The 19,240-nt window shown below is 42.0% G+C and overlaps 1 protein-coding gene across 1 annotated transcript in view; it reads left to right on the plus strand.

Moving 5' to 3' along the window:
* The window catches only part of MYO1B (myosin IB), a 109,702-nt gene that overhangs the window by 16,027 nt on the left and 74,435 nt on the right, over positions 1–19,240 (plus strand). Inside the window, exons 2-3 of the mRNA XM_084265741.1 lie at positions 69–209; positions 14,357–14,472. Of these exons, the coding sequence (XP_084121867.1) occupies positions 75–209; positions 14,357–14,472 (251 nt within the window). The 5' untranslated portion in view covers positions 69–74. The remainder of the gene's footprint in view (positions 1–68; positions 210–14,356; positions 14,473–19,240) is intronic.

Here is a 19,240-nt window from a genome sequence, read left to right on the forward strand (position 1 = left end):
TTTGGACCTAAATTTGTTCTTTGGTTTTTTTCTCTCTTTCTCTCTTTTTTTTTTTTTTCACTTGGCAGGAGAAAATGGCCAAAATGGAGGTCAAGACGTCACTTTTAGATGACATGATAGGGGTTGGAGATATGGTTCTTCTGGAGCCGCTTAATGAAGATTCATTCATCAATAATCTGAAAAAGCGCTTTGATCACAATGAAGTATATGTGAGTATACTTGAACAAATAGCATCCTGCGAGGAGCTACGTTCTCATTTTTAAAATGCGTTTTTGTATGCCTGCACATCATCTGTTGTATTTGGGTTGTTTTAAACCTTACTTGTGCTGTAGTCTTCCCTGTACTGCATTGTTTGCATTTGATCTTTTCCAGCTGGGGTATATTTCCTTTTTCTTTTTTTCCTGTTGCACAGCATCGTGGACCTCTTACTTACATAAAAGACAGTTCCAGAAACTGGTGATGACTGTAACTTGAATAATTCTGTTGTCAGAGGACGTTGCAGTTAGAAATAATTCACTTAAGATGCTTCCAGGACGTTAAAGCAGGTTGATATAGAAACAGTATATGCATGGAGTATTCTAGGGTTAGCTTAAATGTTGCCCTCTATCTTTCTTTTGCAAAAGAATTGTATTTATTATAATGGCTGGATTTCAAACTAGAGACAGTGAGCTTGGCTGTATGTGGAAGTAATCAAAATCTTCAGGCATATTGATCTCAGTAGGAGAGATGTTGTGAACTGACAGTTGAAACACAGGCTGGGGATGAAGAGGCAAATTGGGAGTCTAGTTAAGCCTTTAATTTCCTGCTTCATCTCTCCTTGTTCCATTTTTGTTAAAATGTGCACGGTATTGTATCTGTTGCACTGCTGAGGCTGTGTGAACTTAATGATTTGTAAAGACTTTCCAAGACCACTAGTGAAAGATAAGTCTTTTATAAGAATGAAGCTGAAATGTTTAAGCCAAAGTATAACTATGGTCTGCAAACAGTTGTATTTGCAGCTTATTCTAATCAGATAGATGTGTTCTGTACTTAATTAAAACTTGGCCTTTTCCCCCATTTAATTTTTAGTGTTAATGTATTTTTCCTCCTTTACTAAGCATTTGCACCTTCGTACTTTTCCCTTCCCATCCTCCAGTGTGTGAGGATCTGTGTTGTTTCCGTTTGCATCTTTTATCCCTTGGTTACAGGCCGTGCTTTTGACCTCCACTATTCATTATCTACTGCATCTTTCATCTGGAGTAATTTTCCTGTTCAGCTATGCCTGTTCCCCTTTCTGTAGGCATTTACTTGGCAATATGCCGTTGCACCTATCTGCTATTCTATCACCTCCACCTATTTACTCCTTAAGTTAGGACTGACAAGTTACCCAGAAAATTGAAACAAGATGAGGACTCTCAGTATCTGTTAAAACCTTGTTGGAGAAGAAACCAAAACAATCCATACATCTCTAATTGTGGAAAGATTTCTTACACAGTGGCTAAAAAAAAAAAAAATATCTTCCTGACACTTTTGAAAGTTACATTTTAAAAAATGTGTGTCTTAAATTCTTGTTCCTTGAAGGTGTAATCTCTTCCTTCTTGATAGCCCTTAGTTGACACCAGCATGTAGCTATCAGACTCCTCCCGGCTGCTCTTTGATCCTACCTCTGCAAATCCTCCATATTCAACAGCTGCATTGGCTGCCTTTGCTGAGACTCAGAGGTTTTTTCAGTCAATGGCTTGGATAATTAACCTGTTTCACATCAGTTTTAGGGTGAAGTCTATATTTGTGATACTAACAGTAAAAGTGGATGATGCTGAGTCATCTCATTCTCCTTTAGCTTGAGAAAATAAGGAGAAGAGAATGAAAGGGAGCTATTTGCCTAAAGATTGAAGTACTGCCTTGCTCCATCCTTGGGTCATATTTGAAAGTGTTAAAACATTAAGGGATGAAACCTATTCTGTGCGAGTACCCTAAACTAAGCAGTCTCTCAAGAAGGAAAGCTCTAAGTCATATAGGAGTGGATTTCTAAAGACTTTTAAAATTGTTTTTTTTAATGTAAACTACTATGAATTGCAAAGTATTTAATAACATGTTTCTACTCAATTTAGACTGGGTAGCTTTTTCTTGAAAGAAATCAGTGTGAATGACAAATGAGCAATCTGTTTTGTTTTTATCTGCTATTACATGCTAGTTGACAAGCCTGTTCAAACACACGGTTCTCTGAGACAGTGACAAAAGCATGTATTCCCCCCAGTGTCTGATTCGTATGGGCCTGGCACTGACATGCAAAGTAATTAGCTACATTATGTGCTTTGGCAGGTAATAGGAGGTGTCACTTTTCTCTAGCGACCTGGGCTTATTTGCCTTGCAGGTGGGAAAGCCTAATACTTAAACACCTTCTGTTGAGAAGTGTGAACCGCTGTCAAAACCAGGGGATTTTTGTTTCATTGTTGTTGTGTCATGTTTTGTTGGTTTGTTTTTTTTCCCCTGAATCATTCCCCTGTAGTTTGCTGCATATCATTTACCCTTTTTATCTCTTGTTGAGGTCTTAAAGTACAGCTTGTGAATACACGCTATGGGGGTAAAACATTGCAAATCGTTGTAAGTATTAAAACATTCACTGCATCATAGATGGTTACATCTGTGCCACGTGCTCTTAGCAAGTGTGTCAGTTACCAAGTTTGTGACTGCATGGCTTTATTTACCAAGTCATTCCAGGAATAATAGCTCCTTTCTTTATCAGTTGAGTTCTGCTTGCTGCCCTGCAGATTTCATGCGAATTTAGAAAACTTTTATCACAGTAACAGATGCAAGGGTGCTCACAGTAACAACCACACTCGTTTTCAAGTGCAAGCTTTTCCCTTCTCCTTTTGCCCCCCACTTTCTTCTCACCAAACTTCTCTCATGAAAACTACACTTTGCATTTCTGTTTTTGGACTCAGGTGAGAACAGTGAAGCCTTTGTTAAGTCTGGAAGTAATGTTTGTTTTGCCATGTAAAATCCGTAGTTTGCATGCTATCCTGAGGAAACCAAATTGGATTGTTAAAGAGCTACTGTTGGTGCTGAGGGAAGCTGCGGATTTCTTCAGCTCCAACAAGCTCCACACGTTGACCTCTCGGGATCCTTTCAGAAGGCAGTAGGAATGGATTTGTCTTTTCACAGCTCAGTTGTGGGGTTAAGTTCACTCTCATGTCAGTGCCCCCTTGTAGATATTACCAGAAGTTGTGGCCAAGTTGAAACCAACCAAGTCAGACTGAAGCCATATGAGCAGATAAAACCGTTTCTATGAGCTCTTACCCAAGATCAGTTCTGAAGCAGTTTTCTGTAGACTGACGGCTGTCTGCCTTACACATGTTAGTTTTAAAATGGAGTTGCAGTTATAAGCTTTGAAAGGGTTTGTTGTGAGGAATGAGACTTGTAACTCCACTTGGAAAATTCTATAAAGTTGGCTGGACATTGCATAATTGTGTTAGCCTGTCTTGATAGGTCAGTGTGAGAGTCATTGGTGAGTTATTGAGCCATTGCTGAGGAATGCCAAATCTCTCCTCGTAGACAAGATGACAAGATAAATAGGTTCATTCCACTGGAAGAGAGCAAATTTTTGCCTTTTCCAGTCTCTTTCACAGTAGTTACATTTGACATTGAGTGGTTGATATTGGAGATACTAGTGCTAACTCCATTTACCCATTTGAACTCCCAGATCTTGTCCATAAGAGCTCCCCTTGCAAGAGCATTCATATCTGGATCCCCTGACTGTCCTCTTGTACCATCCTGGGCACGGCCACTGTAAACCTTTCAAGAACATGATCCTGTTTTCATGCCATGGTGCAAACAGGGCAGTAAGAGGACTCCTAACAGAGAACAGACTGCAGCTTGATTACCTGTTGTTCAGTTTTATGTGTATTTGATGGAAAGTTTAATGGACTTGGGTGTTAGGTTGCATACCAGAGTGCAAAGCTGGAGGCTGTGCCTATAAAAATAAGCATGAAGGCTGGTGGAGCTGGAGTTTGGCCAAGTATTCTACTAAAGACCATCGGATTCCGCAGCAATCTCATGCTGAGTGGCTTTGGGGGGAAGGGCTCATTGGGTAACACACACGTGTTAATTGGAAATGGGAATCTTGGAGTTTAGTCATGTCTGGAAATGTCTGGGGTATGTCTGACTAAGAAAAATCTCATTAAAAAGCTGCAATTGTTTATTATATTCTTCTTGCAACTCTGGAACTCTTCACTGATAAAGTTTACATTGCTTTTTTGCAGAAGGTCTTTTCTGTAAATACCAGTAACAAAAGCCAGTGAGAGGTTGTCTGTAGCTTCACAGAGTGAAATGAGGCTCGCAGGCAATGCAGTTAGCAAGTAGGAAAAAAACCCAACAATGGTGATTATTTGAAGGTTCCAGGGAGCCGGTTGTGTGGTTAAAATGTGTGACCTAGAGACTGCGTGGAAAACTTAGATGCATTAATAAAATTCAGTTTGTGTGTCACTGATGAATTCGACTCGTTCTGCTGAACTCACTTTGTGGACTTTTTGGTTTGAATTATTATTTTTTTAAAGTTGGCTGAAATATGCTCACCAAATCCAGCTCAGGAATTGTTTTTCCTCTGTATTTTTGGATGGTGACAAATGGCGGGGGAGGGCATCTCTCTATGTGTATTTGCAGTGACTCATGAACAGTAGAGATTTGGGTTAAATAGTAGCATATGTACTGGGGCTGAAACTTATTTTTGTATGGGTTTGATGCTTTGTGAGGTGTGTGGAAGTGGCCGGCGAGGTGTGAGGAGTCTGGAGGGGAGCACAGCTGCGTAGGCTCACAGGAGTCAGCCTTTAGAGGCCTGCTACAGCTTTATTTTGCTGCCCTGCACATTTTTCCCCACAGTTATGTTGTTTCTTGAAGTCTTCCCAAGTTTCTAGAGGTCAACATTTTGTTCCTTACAACAAAATGTTTGTTTGCTTTTTGTTCTCACAACAAAACAGAATCTTTCTCTGATGTCAGCGTTTAATTTGTATTTTCTGCACGTGGAGTTTGTGGGCTGCTTTGGGCAGAAGCAGTCTCATGGTGCTGAACACATGTTGTTTTATCACTGTGGTATTAAATATTTGGCATTCCAGTATAATAGTTCAGCGCTGGCTGTTTGAGGTAGCATCCCTGTGGCTGCCTGCTGATGGTGGGGCTATTGCAGTGTGCTTGTTTGCAAATGGTTGTTTCCTGTTCTGTTTTTTTGCTATTGTAGGGGTAGCCTTCTTGTTTCTGGCTTGGCTTTACTCTGCTTTGCCTGCCTGTATTATTGCTTAACTCCTTTTCGAGCTACCCTATGGTATTTAGGAGTTCACTGAGTTGCTGTCAGACATGATGTCTTTGTTCCCACTGCACTCATACCTGATTTTCCAGGTGGAAGAAGAGAGAGGAGGACAGAATTATGTGAATGAGACCAATTGTTTGGTCTGCACTGACCTCGTGTAACCATCCTTCCACATAACCATCCTTCCATGTAATTCTGTGGCTGTTGTGAATAACTGAGCTTTGTGGTATTGGGAACTATAAATGCAGCTTGCTGGGAAAGTCTTCCTCCTAGTACGACTTAGTGCACGTTGAAGTTCAGTTTTGTTCTCAATTTCCTTACCTTCTGATGTCATGCTGGTCTTTAGTTGTTTCTGAGTCTATCTGTGGCTCTTTTGAAGAGGATTGTTGTTTCCCATGGGTTTAGGTACGTGCTAGCTGTATGCATGGCTGTTGGTAGCAAGTCTGTGGCTTTGCTGCTCCTGCAGCAACAGGCAGAAGAGTCTGTGCCCCTGCCAGACCCGGCCCTGCTCTCTTGTACCTTGATGTGTTTACTTGTGTTTGTCCGCTGGTCTTCCTTTGGGAGTTGGAGCGGTGGCAGGTGTGGTGACTGAGTCATTTCTTAAAAGGCAGGAGGGTTTGAGAGCCGGAGTGAAGCAGCCATCCATCTGCCTGTGATGGGAGCCCAGGGGACCTGAGTTTCCTCAGATCTCCTTCTCTTCCTCCCTTGGGAGACGCCTGCGTTGATTTGAGCAATTTTCCCAGCAGTGCCTCAACCGTCTCCGTCTTTGAGGGAAGTCACTGAGTTGTAGTAATAATATTGTTGTAGCTGCCACAGGCTAGGACCTTGAAGCCTGCCTGCTTCTCCTTAAGATGTGAAGAATGGTTTGTGTGCCCAAGGCACTTCTTTTCCCGTGATAGCTTGTGGTCTAGGAAGTAGTGTGGTCTAAGTATTGTGCCTCCCCGTGAATCTTGTTTAGCTTGTTATCTAGATAGGAATCCCATTGGTCCTCTGTTCCTTTGCATCAGTCTGCTCTGGTAAAAAAAACTTAATACCTGCCCTGGAGTTGGGAGTAAAGATTTTTGCAGCCTGCAGGTTGGTTACTTTTAACCTTGAAGTGCTTTGTGGGAGGAGAGTTACTTATCTCAAGGCATTGCTTTGTTTCCTTTCCTTTTTGTGCGGCTCCCCTGAGTGCAGTGTTTGAGGCACTTACTTGTAGGGCTGTGTGCAGTATCTGCATGAAGGAGTAAGGAAACATGAGTAAGGACCACAGAGAATTAAATGCGTGCTGTGGGCTGTGTGTCTTCTTCTTCGCCACACATTCTTTCTTCTCTGCCTCTGATGTGACGCTTTCAAAAAAGAGAGAAAGGGTAGGAAATGCCTCCTGTAGGGCACTGGGGACTGCCACGGGGCTGGCTCTGCCCAAAATGTAGGGTGCTTCTGAGCTAAGGTGGTGATGCTTTTTGGGCATTTACTAGTGTTTTCAGTGTGTGGTATATGAAATAAAAACCCAAAGTGAAGATTAATGAAAGACTGGCAAATAGAAGTAGAAGCAAAACCGTCTAGGGACTGCAAGAACTAGGGTTCTCACCCTGAAGATCATAGGTTAGCCTTGGCTGTGGCAGGGCAGGAGACTCTTCTTCCCCCCACTGTGTGTTATTCATACAGAAATAATGAAACATTTTGGGATGAGGGCTCTCACGAATGTTTCCACAAGTAGTTTCTTGGCACAGACACTATCCAATCTCCAGCTACTGTTTGCCTACGAAAACAAGTCTTTATCTTTTGAAATGTGAGCAAGCATTGATGTTCTGAGGTATTTAAATACTCTCTTTAAAATTTCTTGTGTCTGATTTGGGTTCACTTCCTCATCGCTTACTTTACAGGCTTTGGCTGTAATTGTACCCTGTGCAGGAATTTTGTTTGTATAAAAACATCCCACTGCAGTCGGAGAGGCGGATGGCTGAGGTGATTAATTTGCTCTGTTGATAATAACATAAGAGCCTGTCATAATGATTGTGGGGTTAGCAGCAGTGTTCACAGAGCAGTGGAGACGTTTCTGCCCCCTCAAGAAACTCCGAAGAGACACCTGATAATCCATGCACGTGCGTCCCCTTTGAGTACTCGCTTCAACTTGCCAAATGGGTCTTTCTTGGCAAATGCTCTGCTCCTACTTCAGGGCTCGGATCTAAACCCAACTGCAGTATGATTTGGGGCTTGATCCTGATCAGTGCAGGTTACCTGTAGCTTGTTCAGACCGCTGCTGTTTGCGCAGTGACGTTAAGGCTCAAGCCCCTAACGAAGAGTATTTTAGCAGTGCTGTTATGCTTTTTGACATAGGTTGCCCAGGTCATGATTGTTTGATTTGGGATAGAGATGCGTGCTGCTACCTGTTGAGCTTTGTTTCTTGAGCTGTCATATCAGCCTTCAACATGTTTAGTACACGACTGTGATACATACTGATGTTGAATTTTGTTTCTTCTAGCCATAAAATGGTTTTGCCTGAACTGTGGATACTGTTGCTCTGTTTCTTCTTTAGCTTGATTTCCCCTCCCTCCTGGAAATTTCAGGAACTCATCCAGTGCTCCTCTCTATGTAGTTTTCTTTACAATCTTTACTCTTTTGTCCGGGTTTTACAAGGCTGCCTGTTAGGATTAATATCTGCATTAAGCACATATGATAGCTTACTGGGTATGTGGTTTATTTTGGGTTTTTTTACTGTTATAATGGACAAAGTTTCTAGGTTGTATTTCTGGGGCGACAATGCCATGTCCAAGAGGGTAGTCTTGAGCACGAGTTTTAATCACCATGGGGAGTAGCCTATGTTTGTTCAGAAAAGCCAGTATTATATTTCTTCATTCAGACAGATGTAATTAGAAAGGACTCCAAACTACAGTGAAAAATATTCATTAGTCTCAAGGAGAAGGGGAAGAGAAAGACATGGCGTATGAGGGTCTGGCTTGTATTTTCAGCTTACTGCAGACTAGGCTTTGGAAAAGGAAGTTTTTTAGCATTGACTTCCCTTCCAGTGAGGATGTAGAAGCAGGCATTTGCGTCTGTAGCATCTCACTGATTATTGCAGCCTGCAGATGAGGAGCTTTGGAGAGATTCTGTATTTCCTGGGAAAGACTAATGAGAGGGCTGTGTGATGCTGTGTGAGTCCAAACCAACCTCTACTGGATACAGGAAAATCCACACAGCAGCTCCTGTTCAAGGAAATAACATTTTGTTAGTTTCTGTTCTTTCCACTTATCGTTGCTCTTTGGGATGCTGGGGTTGTTCCTGCGTAACTGCTCACAGATGATACCTGGAGGCTGTTCTTGTGCTCCAAGCTTCCTGAGGCAGGAGGCATTGGCTGAATGCAAAATGCGGCTGTGTGGCCTGATCACAGGCAGAATTTATTTTGTATGTGTTGACATGAAACAGTGCAGGTAAACCCTGGGGTATTATGGGATGAAATCCTGGTTTGTTTGGGCTTTTCAATTACCCAGCCCATCCCTCTCCACCAAACAATAAAACACCTACATTGTAATACACAGTAATACAGTAAATCAAAGCCGCAGAAGCACTAATAATGATCTTTCAGTGGTTTTACTTTTAGTCTTGATGTTATTCTTTTCCTCATTCTTTTAAAATGTAGCCTTCTGCAACTTTGTGAGTGTTTCCAACCTGAAAAAACACGATGGACCAGAAGCAGGGTGCATTTAGCTGTTTTGTTGTGGTCAACCACAATGAAAAAGAAATTTGAGCTCACAGCGTGACAGTTCAAATGAGAGGTGATATTTTAATAAGGTACTGATCTGGTTGCTAATATTTATTAAAATGAGAAGCTTCATTCATAGAATCAGTGAATCATAGAATGGCATGAGTTGGAAGGGACACCAAGGATCATAGAACTCCAACCCCCCTGCCACAGGCAGGGCCACCAACCTCAGGCCTGGATCTATACAAGGTTGCCCAGGGCCCCATCCAACCTGGCCTTGAACACTTCCAGGGATGGGGCATCATTATTGAGTAACATCGTGGTATTAAATTTGCCAGGTTCTGTTTGAGTTTGAGACTGTTCAGGAAGTGGAACATGCAAGTACAGGCTTTCGCTGTGCCTGCCACCTCCTTGGCCTCAGCTGTTCTGAGCATGAAGAGACATGTATGGTTATGAGCTGGCAAGATCCAGAACCATAGTACTTCAGGCAAATACAAATGAAAATTAGTATTATGTTAGAAATATAATTTTGCATATATCATATTAAAGAACAAAACCCCAAAATAACTCTTCCCCTCCCCCTAAAACACTGCTGCTCAAGCCTTCGTTCTGGATTTATTCCAATGAAATCTCGTCACACTTCCCTTTGATCTTACTTCTTTAATGTCTCTCATTTCAGTGAATTCTTTCAGTGGTGTGATCTGAAACTCTTCAGAATCATAGGATACTCTTCAGAGTCATAGGAACCTGATACACTTGAGCTTAATCAATACTGAAGAAATGTGCGATATGTGTATCTGGGGTATTAAAAACGGTCTGCATAAGTGGAAGAATGAGTATGCACACTGGTGCTATTGTTTTACTAGAATTTCTTCATTTTCTATTTCTGTGCTCCAGCGTTTAAAAACTAAAGAAGTAGAGCAGCTTTACTGCAAGTAGGGAGTTTAGTGCACTGGCAAGGTGTGTTAGCAGCGGAGCTTTTTACAGCCAGAGCGACCTGTGTGCAGCAGCAACTTCTCTGGGTTCGTTAGAGGCTACCACAGGTAAGAAGCAGTGGGCTTGTTTGTAATCGGGCTGACAAAAGTGATGTCAAGTATGCTTCCAGAGGGTCTGCAGCAAATGGTGTAGATATTTAATCATATTTTAAGCTCCAGAAGGCTGCTTTGCAGAGGGTGCCATGGATCCAGAAAAGCTTCCGAGGGCATGAAGCAGGCTGTTACGATACCCTAGCTCCACAGCTCCAGTGCTGCAACCTCAGCTGCTGCCGCGATAACGTTGTCTGGCTTCTGCAGCTGCAGTCCTCTCTTCTGGGCCCTTGGTGCATTGCAAGACTAATTTCGCAAGGAGGAAAAGTAGCGTTATTAATATACCGTGTCCCGAGATGTAAAATACTCTACCATAAGCTCTACTAGTGGTCTTCTGAAAGCTCCTCCTTTTGAATTGGTCTGTGCTGCCTCTTCCCTGTGTATCAGGTTTCACCGCAGTGCTTGTGCGTCCTGGCTGCAGAGGTGTATGGGCACCTTTCCCTGGGCTCTCTGTAAGGTTTTTTGCAACCTCTCAGCTGAAAAGGTCCACAAGCATTTTGGGCAGTTTGCTAGCAATAGCTTTCCCCAGCCCTTGGCTGGGAAGAGGCTGCTGCTGGTAGGTTTCTTCTGTACAATGGGAGCTTCATGTTGTCTTGCTCTTTCAGGCCTCTTCTGAAGCCAGTCTTAGAGCTGCTTGGGTCAGGAAGGCCCAGGGAGCCTTGCAAGACGGATACAAGCTAGAAGAGGCAGTTAACATCTTGCCCCAAGCAGTTATATTTGCTTTCAGGCATCAACGTGTCTTGCATGTTGCATGTCCAAGAGTTCTTCGAAGTGATGTAACAAATACTCTTGGCTTTTCCAGTTGAGTTGTGATTTAGAATTTTCTTCCAACTCAGGGTCTTAAACCCTTTTCTGAACAGGAAGGAGCTGTCTGCACTGTTTGGGTAGAGAATGCAGGATGTGTTGTCACTTGACCCAATGGAAGTTTGAATGCTCTTTTCTGCGGATGAAATGTTTGTATGTCACAGTGTTGCTGTGCTGATAAATGACCAAGGAGAGTTCTTTTAGTTTGGGTTCTGGACAGACACTCCAAGGAGGCAGAATTTGCCTTTGTGAGTTGTAACAATAAACTAGAAGTTTGGGGGAAGGAATATTATCAAGAGTTTCTAGTTAGCAGAACTTGAGGAGACAGCAGATCTTGTCCGAACTCGCATAACAAGATCATGTCAAAGCCAGGAAAGAAATCAAATCCCCTGACCACATTCTGTCTGTTCATCATCATGAGGCCATTCCCCTGGGGTTTCACTTCTTTTTCCTTAAACAGGGAAAATGAAGGATTTCTTTAGTCCCTGGAGTGCCACGGTATGATTCTCTACTACTCTTGGGCATTCTTCTTTCAGCACTGGAATGTTTCTGTGCTTGTCGCTTCCTCAAGGATTTCAGCCATTTATTTTGTTTGTTTATAATAGAGTTCTGATGGGAAGGCAGATGTTATGTGGGAAAGCTATTTTCCAGATTTGTTTATCACCATTATGTGGAATCTCACAGACCACCAGTAGCAAGGAACTGCTAGGCATCATCTTTGAGATAGTGGCATTTTTAGAAGAGGAAATGGATCAGTTCGTGTAAGGAGCTTTGCAGCAGAACCAGTGATTTCTTGGCATGCTTTGGCTTGGTGTTTGAAATGGACATGAGTAGGACTTTGTTTCTGTATAGACATTTGACCTTCTGAAATATTGGTATTTTAGGAAATGGTCTGTATTTGTTCATGTCTTGACAATAAACAGCTGACTTGAATGCCCAAAATACATTGCCTAAGCAATACTTAGCTATGAAGAGATGGTTCTAAAAAAATCCCATTTGAATGCCTGTATTCAAAATTAAAATCAGGGTCTTTGCTTTCACTCATCTTCCTGTACCTTGGCATCTCAGGGCACTTCAAGGAACTTAGCAATTAAAGTGCATGCTCTTATGGTAGCAGAATAACTGAAAAGGGCAAGTCTTCAAGTTCAAAAGAATTCATGTTTCAGAATATGATCTTGAAGATCTGGCCTTTGTCTCTCTTCTGCTGACACTTCCCAGTACCGATTTCACAACAGGCTGAATCCACAAATTCCTAAGATTTAGGAGGAAACGATGTAACTTATTAATGTTTTATCAGGAAAGAGTCCTAATTGGGGTATGCATGCACTTGTGAAGACCAAAAAGCTTCTTACTCTTGGGTAGCTTTTATTCTCACCAGGAATCTGTGCAAACTGCCAAAGCCGCATGTGTTGAGAGCGCAAAGTAAGCACTATAGGAAGGCAGGTCTTGTATTTTCTTCTTCAGCTGAAGAGGTTGGACATAGATGGAAAAAACTTTCCTCCTTATGGGGAGGATGACCACAAGAACTAGAGCTTTTTCTAATTTAAAGAAAATATTTTTAAATGCACACTGTGGTGTGTATTTAAAAGAAGCAAAAATCTTAATTATTTGGGGATTTTCTCCACCCTTGGGGGTGCTTCCCTCAAGGTGTGCTGTGGGCCGGATGGGAGTTGTTCCTCTCGGGTGGCAGCCTGGCTGCCAAAATGCGAGGCACCTTCAGGCTTGCTCCCCCTTGCAGCACTATGCCTAGACTCTTACCTAGGTTATCTGGCCTGTCCTGGCCTCGAATGTGTAGGGGGAGGTGTTTGCAGAAAATTTCTGGCCAATTCCGAAGGAGAGGAGAAAGTGTGTGGGTTTAGAAAGGGTGAGTCTGGAGTCCAATTAGTGAGGTATTGTATTTCATCGTAGCAGCAGTTGTATGAAGGGTTGTCAGCAGCGGCTGCTTCTGTTTCATCCTGCGGGTAATAAACACTGCTAGGATGAACTATGAGAGTCTCTAGAAGCCTCATACTACTTGTTTTATCACTGAAGTTTAGTTTGTTCAACTCTTTTAAAAGGGACAGAAAATGCTGTGCGAGTTCACAGCTTGCCTGTGTGTGCACATGCTGTGGAAATGGGAAATCTTGCTCTCCCAGCTCTCTGCTTAGGACCAAATTTGGGTAGTATTTAGCAGAAAACTGCTTTAGATGTGAAAGGCAGGGAAGGGTAGCTGCACTTTGTATTGTTAATTTTTGGCTGCAGCTCTGGAGGTAATTCAGTGCTCTGCTGAATACGTTGGTGAGTAACTTGGGCTTCTTGTTGTCTCCGTTCCCATCTGAAAATGTGTATTCCAGCACTTCCCTGTAAGAAAAATTGTGGGGATAAGTCCAGGTAGTGATTGCCGTGTGCTAAGGTGTCACAGGGAGGGAGCCATTTAAAAAGCACACATCTGTGTAAAAAACATTGTTTTTCTTCAGCAGTTACAAGCAAGTGTAATCCAAGTAACAGGAACCTGTGGCTTTTGTGTGCAGCCTTTCTGCCTTCCGGGACTCCCTGCTTGTTGGAAGGCTGTGTTTCACCAGGTGTTACTTCTCTATTTTGTGGTTGTGGAAGGAGATACCAAACTCTCGGGATTTAATTGTTCTTTGATCGGTATCTGCAGGCAGGGTGGGATGGGGTTGTGGCATTTCTTGCCACTCGGGTGTATTTGAATACAGCCCCTGCAGCTGGAGGGGGGTGTAGAGAGCTGCGGGACATCTGGCAGTAGGCTTGATGAAGGCAGGTTGATTGTGTCATGTGCCGATGTGGTAATTGGGATCTATGGTGTCAGTCTTTATTCAGCTTGGGGGTGACTGGGACCTGACAGAGTAAAACAATGCATTGCTTTGTCTGCTCTCTACAGGTAATGGCAAGTATTTTAAGAATCGGGAAATAAAGACTGTGCTTCGTATCTTTTGAGGAGGAATCACTGTAGGACTGACTTGAAACCTGACCATAAACCTCTCTGTTGACAGAAACCTATCAGAGGATATTAGCCTTTGTGTGTCTTTGCTGTGAAGCTCTTCTGTGCCCAAGTGTTAGAGGACATGGCACAGAGTTCCTCCTGGGATGAGGGAGCGCAGTCCAACTCCAGCTTTGCCCTTATGTAGTTTTGTATGAGTGCAGGAGGGCCGCAGCAAAGCTCTTGTGACTTTTGCTGTGCAGAGGCAGTTCTTTGTGGACATCTGTGTCCTTTTCCCTTTCCCTTCCTCAACTGAATTGGTCACAGAAATATTGTACAATTGGGCTTTCTTTTAAAAAATGTTCATAAGAAGCTTTTGGTTATGTAGAAATAGCAATTTGGTGAACCATGGTGATTGCTGGGAGAGATCTAAAAGGTGCTTCAGGATGGATGTACATATTTATTCATCAGTACAATAAGACTTTCTGTTTTCTTTTGCATAGGTATTAAATGGGAGAATAATATATAAGCAGCAAAAGTATGTTAAAAAGAAAAATTCACAACATTTTGTTTTCCTTTGACAGACATACATTGGCAGTGTGGTGATATCAATAAACCCCTACAGATCTCTGCCTATTTATACTCCAGAGAAAGTGGAAGAATACAGAAACCGAAACTTCTATGAACTCAGTCCTCACATGTAAGTACAGCGAAGTTGTTTTGGCTTTCATTTTGTCCTGAAACAGATGGTGCCAGCTGTCTCTTCTCATCAAAAGGTCTCTGTTGATTAAAGCAAACAAAAAAAGTCACACTCCAAAATGAATCTTGATTAGTTCACCCTTACTTTTAAGAGAAGTCAGGATGAGTTGTTCTGTTTCATGTATTTAGATCCTGGTATGTGCATTTCAGAACATTTTCCTGTAATACCAGTAGCCTTTATTCCTGCATTGTAAAGTTAAGTAGTCAGTTTTTGAATAAATCTGTTTCTTTCAATGTCCAGATTGCCTTGTGAAAACCTCTAGGTGTTACAAGTGTTTGAGTCCAAGTTTTACCTTTGATATCTGAAAGAAACTCTTACTGGTTGCACGTGATGCAAAAAATGAACAGCCCTCATGATGAGTGCAGAAACGTATCGGATGTGTCTGAATGGTAACTGTAGGAAAAGAAAAGCTTGGTCTCCTCTCTTTTATACTGGGCAGAAATAAGCCTGTCGCAAGAGGGCAGTCAGAGTGCCACAAATATGACACCAATTTTAAGGCTAAAATATGTTGCATATATAGAGACGTATAATATTGCAAAATGTGATTTGCACGTGATGCCAATTCTGAGTCTAAACTTCAGAACAGAAGGCTGGGAAGTAGGCATAGTCTCTTACTCTTTCATTCACCTTCTGTCCTTCTTCTACAGGCTTACACATTTCAGAGAAGTCAGAGGCCATGCCACGGGGCTCTAGAGGGCTGACACAGCCCATACTGTTTGGGCCTGGGCAGAATTATTTGGAGCAATGGAATATGGTTAAACCCTGTTCATAACGGGTTCAGACTTGGGTCACGGGTGTGGGTGGTATGGCTAAAGACAAGGGTATCTCCTCTTTACAGTCTGTATGTTGCGGTTTTATCGTGTTAGATGTGACAGTGATAAACGTGAAGCCACCTGTTCCTCTTCTCTGCATAATGCTGAGATAGAGAAATGTTTCCAGTGTATTGTGAGGTTGCCACTTGACTTGGCAGTCACATGTTCAGGAGGCTGTCTTGAGTGAGCAGCGACTGGATGAGTGTCCATACGTGGCCATACATTTTTGTATCTTCACAGTTAGCTTTTAGGTTAAAAGGAAATGATGTCTGGAAAGTTTTTTTGGGGATTGGACCCAATGATCTCTTGAGGTCCCTTCCAACCCCTACAATTCTGTGATTTTGTTCCAATAGTTTTTTGCCTTCCCACTAAATCTGTAAAATATCCAGATGCATCAGCTGAAATGCAAACAGCCAGTTAATCAGATTGAATAAGCTTCTGACAGTTCTTGGCCCTCTTGGATCTGAAAGCTGGCTATGTTCAGGTTTCGTTCTTCACCGTTTTGTTTAGCAAGTTGGCTAAGTTGGCACAGTTGCTTGCTGAAAGAACTTTATGCTCTGCTAACTTTGTTCGGCTGCATAAAATTTGCTGTCATATGATTTTAAAAATAAAATCTGGGAGTTGCAGTTTGTCTGACGATCCAAAAGTCAAGGCCATCTACTTGGTTACGTGTTGAGTCAAGTACATAGTGATACATTGATCTCCACATTTTTCCATCTCACTGGAGAGAGATTTTTTTTTTTCCAAAATAGAAATAATCAAAAGTAATTCCTGTGTATGTATTATGAGAGTCTTAACTTGGTAGAAAAATGTTTCTTAAACATCATTCATAACTAATGACAATAATTGTATGGTCAGGCTGCCGTCTCAGAGAAAAGAACTTCTGGAGTCCACTTTAAGATCAGGAGTTTAGAGTGAAAAAATGTTGAATTCTAACTTATTTCAGGACTTCTTAACTGCGTGATAGTAATAGATTTCCCTTGCAAGTTTGGATAGAGTGCAAAGTCAGGGAAAGTGTAAGACTCATTTGTGTTGGGCAGAGATGATCTCTCCACAAATTTTATTTATTTATTTATTATTGCCTCTCTATGAAAATTTTGTCTTCTAGAAATATAGGGCTGTGAAACAACTTTTGTTATGGCTTTTACAGATACAGGGTTTTCTTTTCAAACCAGAAATATCAAATGATCATGTTTTATGGTGACCTTGTTTCCTTTCCCACCTGTTTGTAGATGCTTATGAGAACCACAGAACCAAGAGAATCACTTTTTGCCTCTGCCAAAATTGTTAAACTTCTCACCATTTTTAAAAGCTACTTTTAAAATGTAGTAGGTATCTAAAATAAGGGCTACGTAGGCTGCCTGACAAGCCTGAACAACTTTTCATCCCCTTTAATATATGTAGTGCCTTCTGCTGTAGCCTAAGGATTCATGCCAGTCCACTTATTCACTCTGTGAACATGGAGCTGGTACTTGAATGATGGATAATAGACCATGAGGTGAGCTTCTGGGGGACTGTACTGTCCAGCTGCAGGCAAGCTCAGAGTGATCACCAGTGGTGTGCTTGCCTATCTTGCTGGTCAATACAAGCCAAGGACTGGGTTTAGGGTGGAGCCAGCGTCATCCCAGCCTCGGGGCTTGCACCTAATTCTAGGGTTAACTGACCTTCAGAGTAGGAGGCCACCGTTAAAAGTAGGGTTGGGGCACATCTGGGGAGGTCACTACACTTCCAAAATTGTAATTTGTGGTAGTTCTTCTGACCTGGGGGTAAAAAAACCCATAGTGATTTGTGGAGATACACATACTTGTTTTTCTTTGATGTGTAAATCTCTGTTGTGCCATGGCCTCTTCAGAAGAATTGACTGTGGGTAAGCCCACTGTACCATTCATGTGTGCTTTGGGAGAAGACTCTGGATCCTATTGCATAATCCTGAGCAAAGCAAAACTCCTGACTGTTAATAGGAAAACTAATACATATGACCTAGAAAGTGTGTCTAGAAATAAAATGATATACAGTGTGTTTCTTGTTTCAGTGTCTCTTATGTACATGTAAATCAAGTAGTGTTACTAGTGCTAGCTAGAAAAATGTAAACAACTCATTGCAAGAGAAATTCTAGCAGTGGTTTGGTTTGAAATTCCTATAGAAACCATATCTGCATGGTACCAAACCTCCTCCAGGAAAAAAAGCACTGTCAGCTGGTAACAAGGTAGCCCATATTCTCCAGGGTCTGTCATTTTGTAGAGAACCTTCAAGTTTAGGAATCACAGGTTTGAAGTGTCAGCGTCTCTGAAGCAGACTGCCACGGGATCCTGAGAGCTCCATCTCTGTGTGGGAGCTCCTGGGAAATAAGGAACCTAAATTATGATTTTGCTTATTTTCCAGTAGTTTTGTATGTCTGTGGTCGAGGTAGGTGCAAGTTGTTTGGATGTGATAGATTGGGATGGGGAGGATATGCCAGTCTCAGTAAAATAGCAGGCTTGGTGAGCAGATAAACCGGAAGGAAAGAAAAGTACGTAATGACATGAAGATCAACCTGGGGAGGTTTTTTCCCATGTATGGACACCGAAGGAAATGAACCCCATGGGAGTGAAATATCTGTTCATGTGTTTTCTTAGCCCTACTCTGGAAGCGAACACCTTGTCATCTGCACTGTGCTTCATCACAAGCGTCTGCAAGAGTGACTGACGCCTTCAGTGACGCCAGTTAATACTTAATTGCAGGCTTGTGTTTTTTAAAAGGTTCCTTGGAAACTAAAGAGTTCGGGCCATGGAACTAAAGAGTAGGGCCTCGGGCGCACTTTGAATTTCTAGGATAAAGTTTCTGTTCAGGTGATTTTTGGGTAGTGTTAGACCTGATAAGGCTTGATAGAACAGATTTTATTTTAGTGGTTCATTCCTCTTTAAATACACTGCTGTTGTTGTGACACCGTGTAATAAAGCGTTAGTTTTCTAGGCCTCCTGAATGCTTGTTTTCACAGTATTTGCATAGCTGTAATAGGAAGTGAACCAAGCTTTTTAATTGTTTCTTTCAATGTTTTGTTAATCTCTCTGGTTTTATCTTTATCTGCAAGACAGGATCAAACTTGTCTCTGACTTGACAGGGCAGAGTATGACATTTCAGTATTCAGTTTGCTGCTTGATTTCTGCAGTCCTTACACTTCTGTTCTCCTCTTTCAGTCGATGTAATTACTATTTCAATTGATGTAATTGCTGTTTTGCTTACCTTGTGGGTAATGTAGACATGAGAAAGGACCAAGCTGTCTATCTTGCTAATTTACATTGGCTTCTGCCACTGACAAAGGCAACCGCAGGCATCTTCAAAGTGAAGTCGGTAGGAAATTAATGGCTTATTGTGCCATTTATTTGAGGGATCATGCTGTGCCACTGTCCCACCAGCAACAGCTTTGCTTTAAGGGTTTGCAGAGTTCGGCACTTCCTTGCATTTACTATCTTAACGTCAGCTCCAGGCCACTTGCAGCTCTCCGTCTCTGGGACTTGGGGGGGCAGGTGACTGTTTGCTCCCCTTCACATTCTGAAATGCTTTACCTGCTCGATTTAGAGGAATCGTGGAATATTTTCAATTTAAGTACAAAATAGGAAGTGGCAACTGTACTGCTGATGACAAGCTACAAGCAAGTAAGAGCTCAGAAATAGTGTGGCTTGCTGCTTTTTTAAGCTGTGCACTGAAGTATTCATGGTGAATAACTGGGACAGCATGAAAATATATGAAGGCTTTTGTCACAACTGAAGCATTCCATTCAGGCAATTTTGCTGTACATTTATGTACTTGTTATTCTTTAAGTTCAGTTATTTCTGAAAGGGGCAGTAGTTTTTCATTGAAAACTTTCAAGTTTAGAGAGACTTAAACTTTTGCAGGCAACTCCTGAAAACCGTCTT

This window comes from Gallinula chloropus, assembly GCF_964237585.1.
Source record: "Gallinula chloropus genome assembly, chromosome: 5".
Classification (NCBI taxonomy): domain Eukaryota; kingdom Metazoa; phylum Chordata; class Aves; order Gruiformes; family Rallidae; genus Gallinula; species Gallinula chloropus.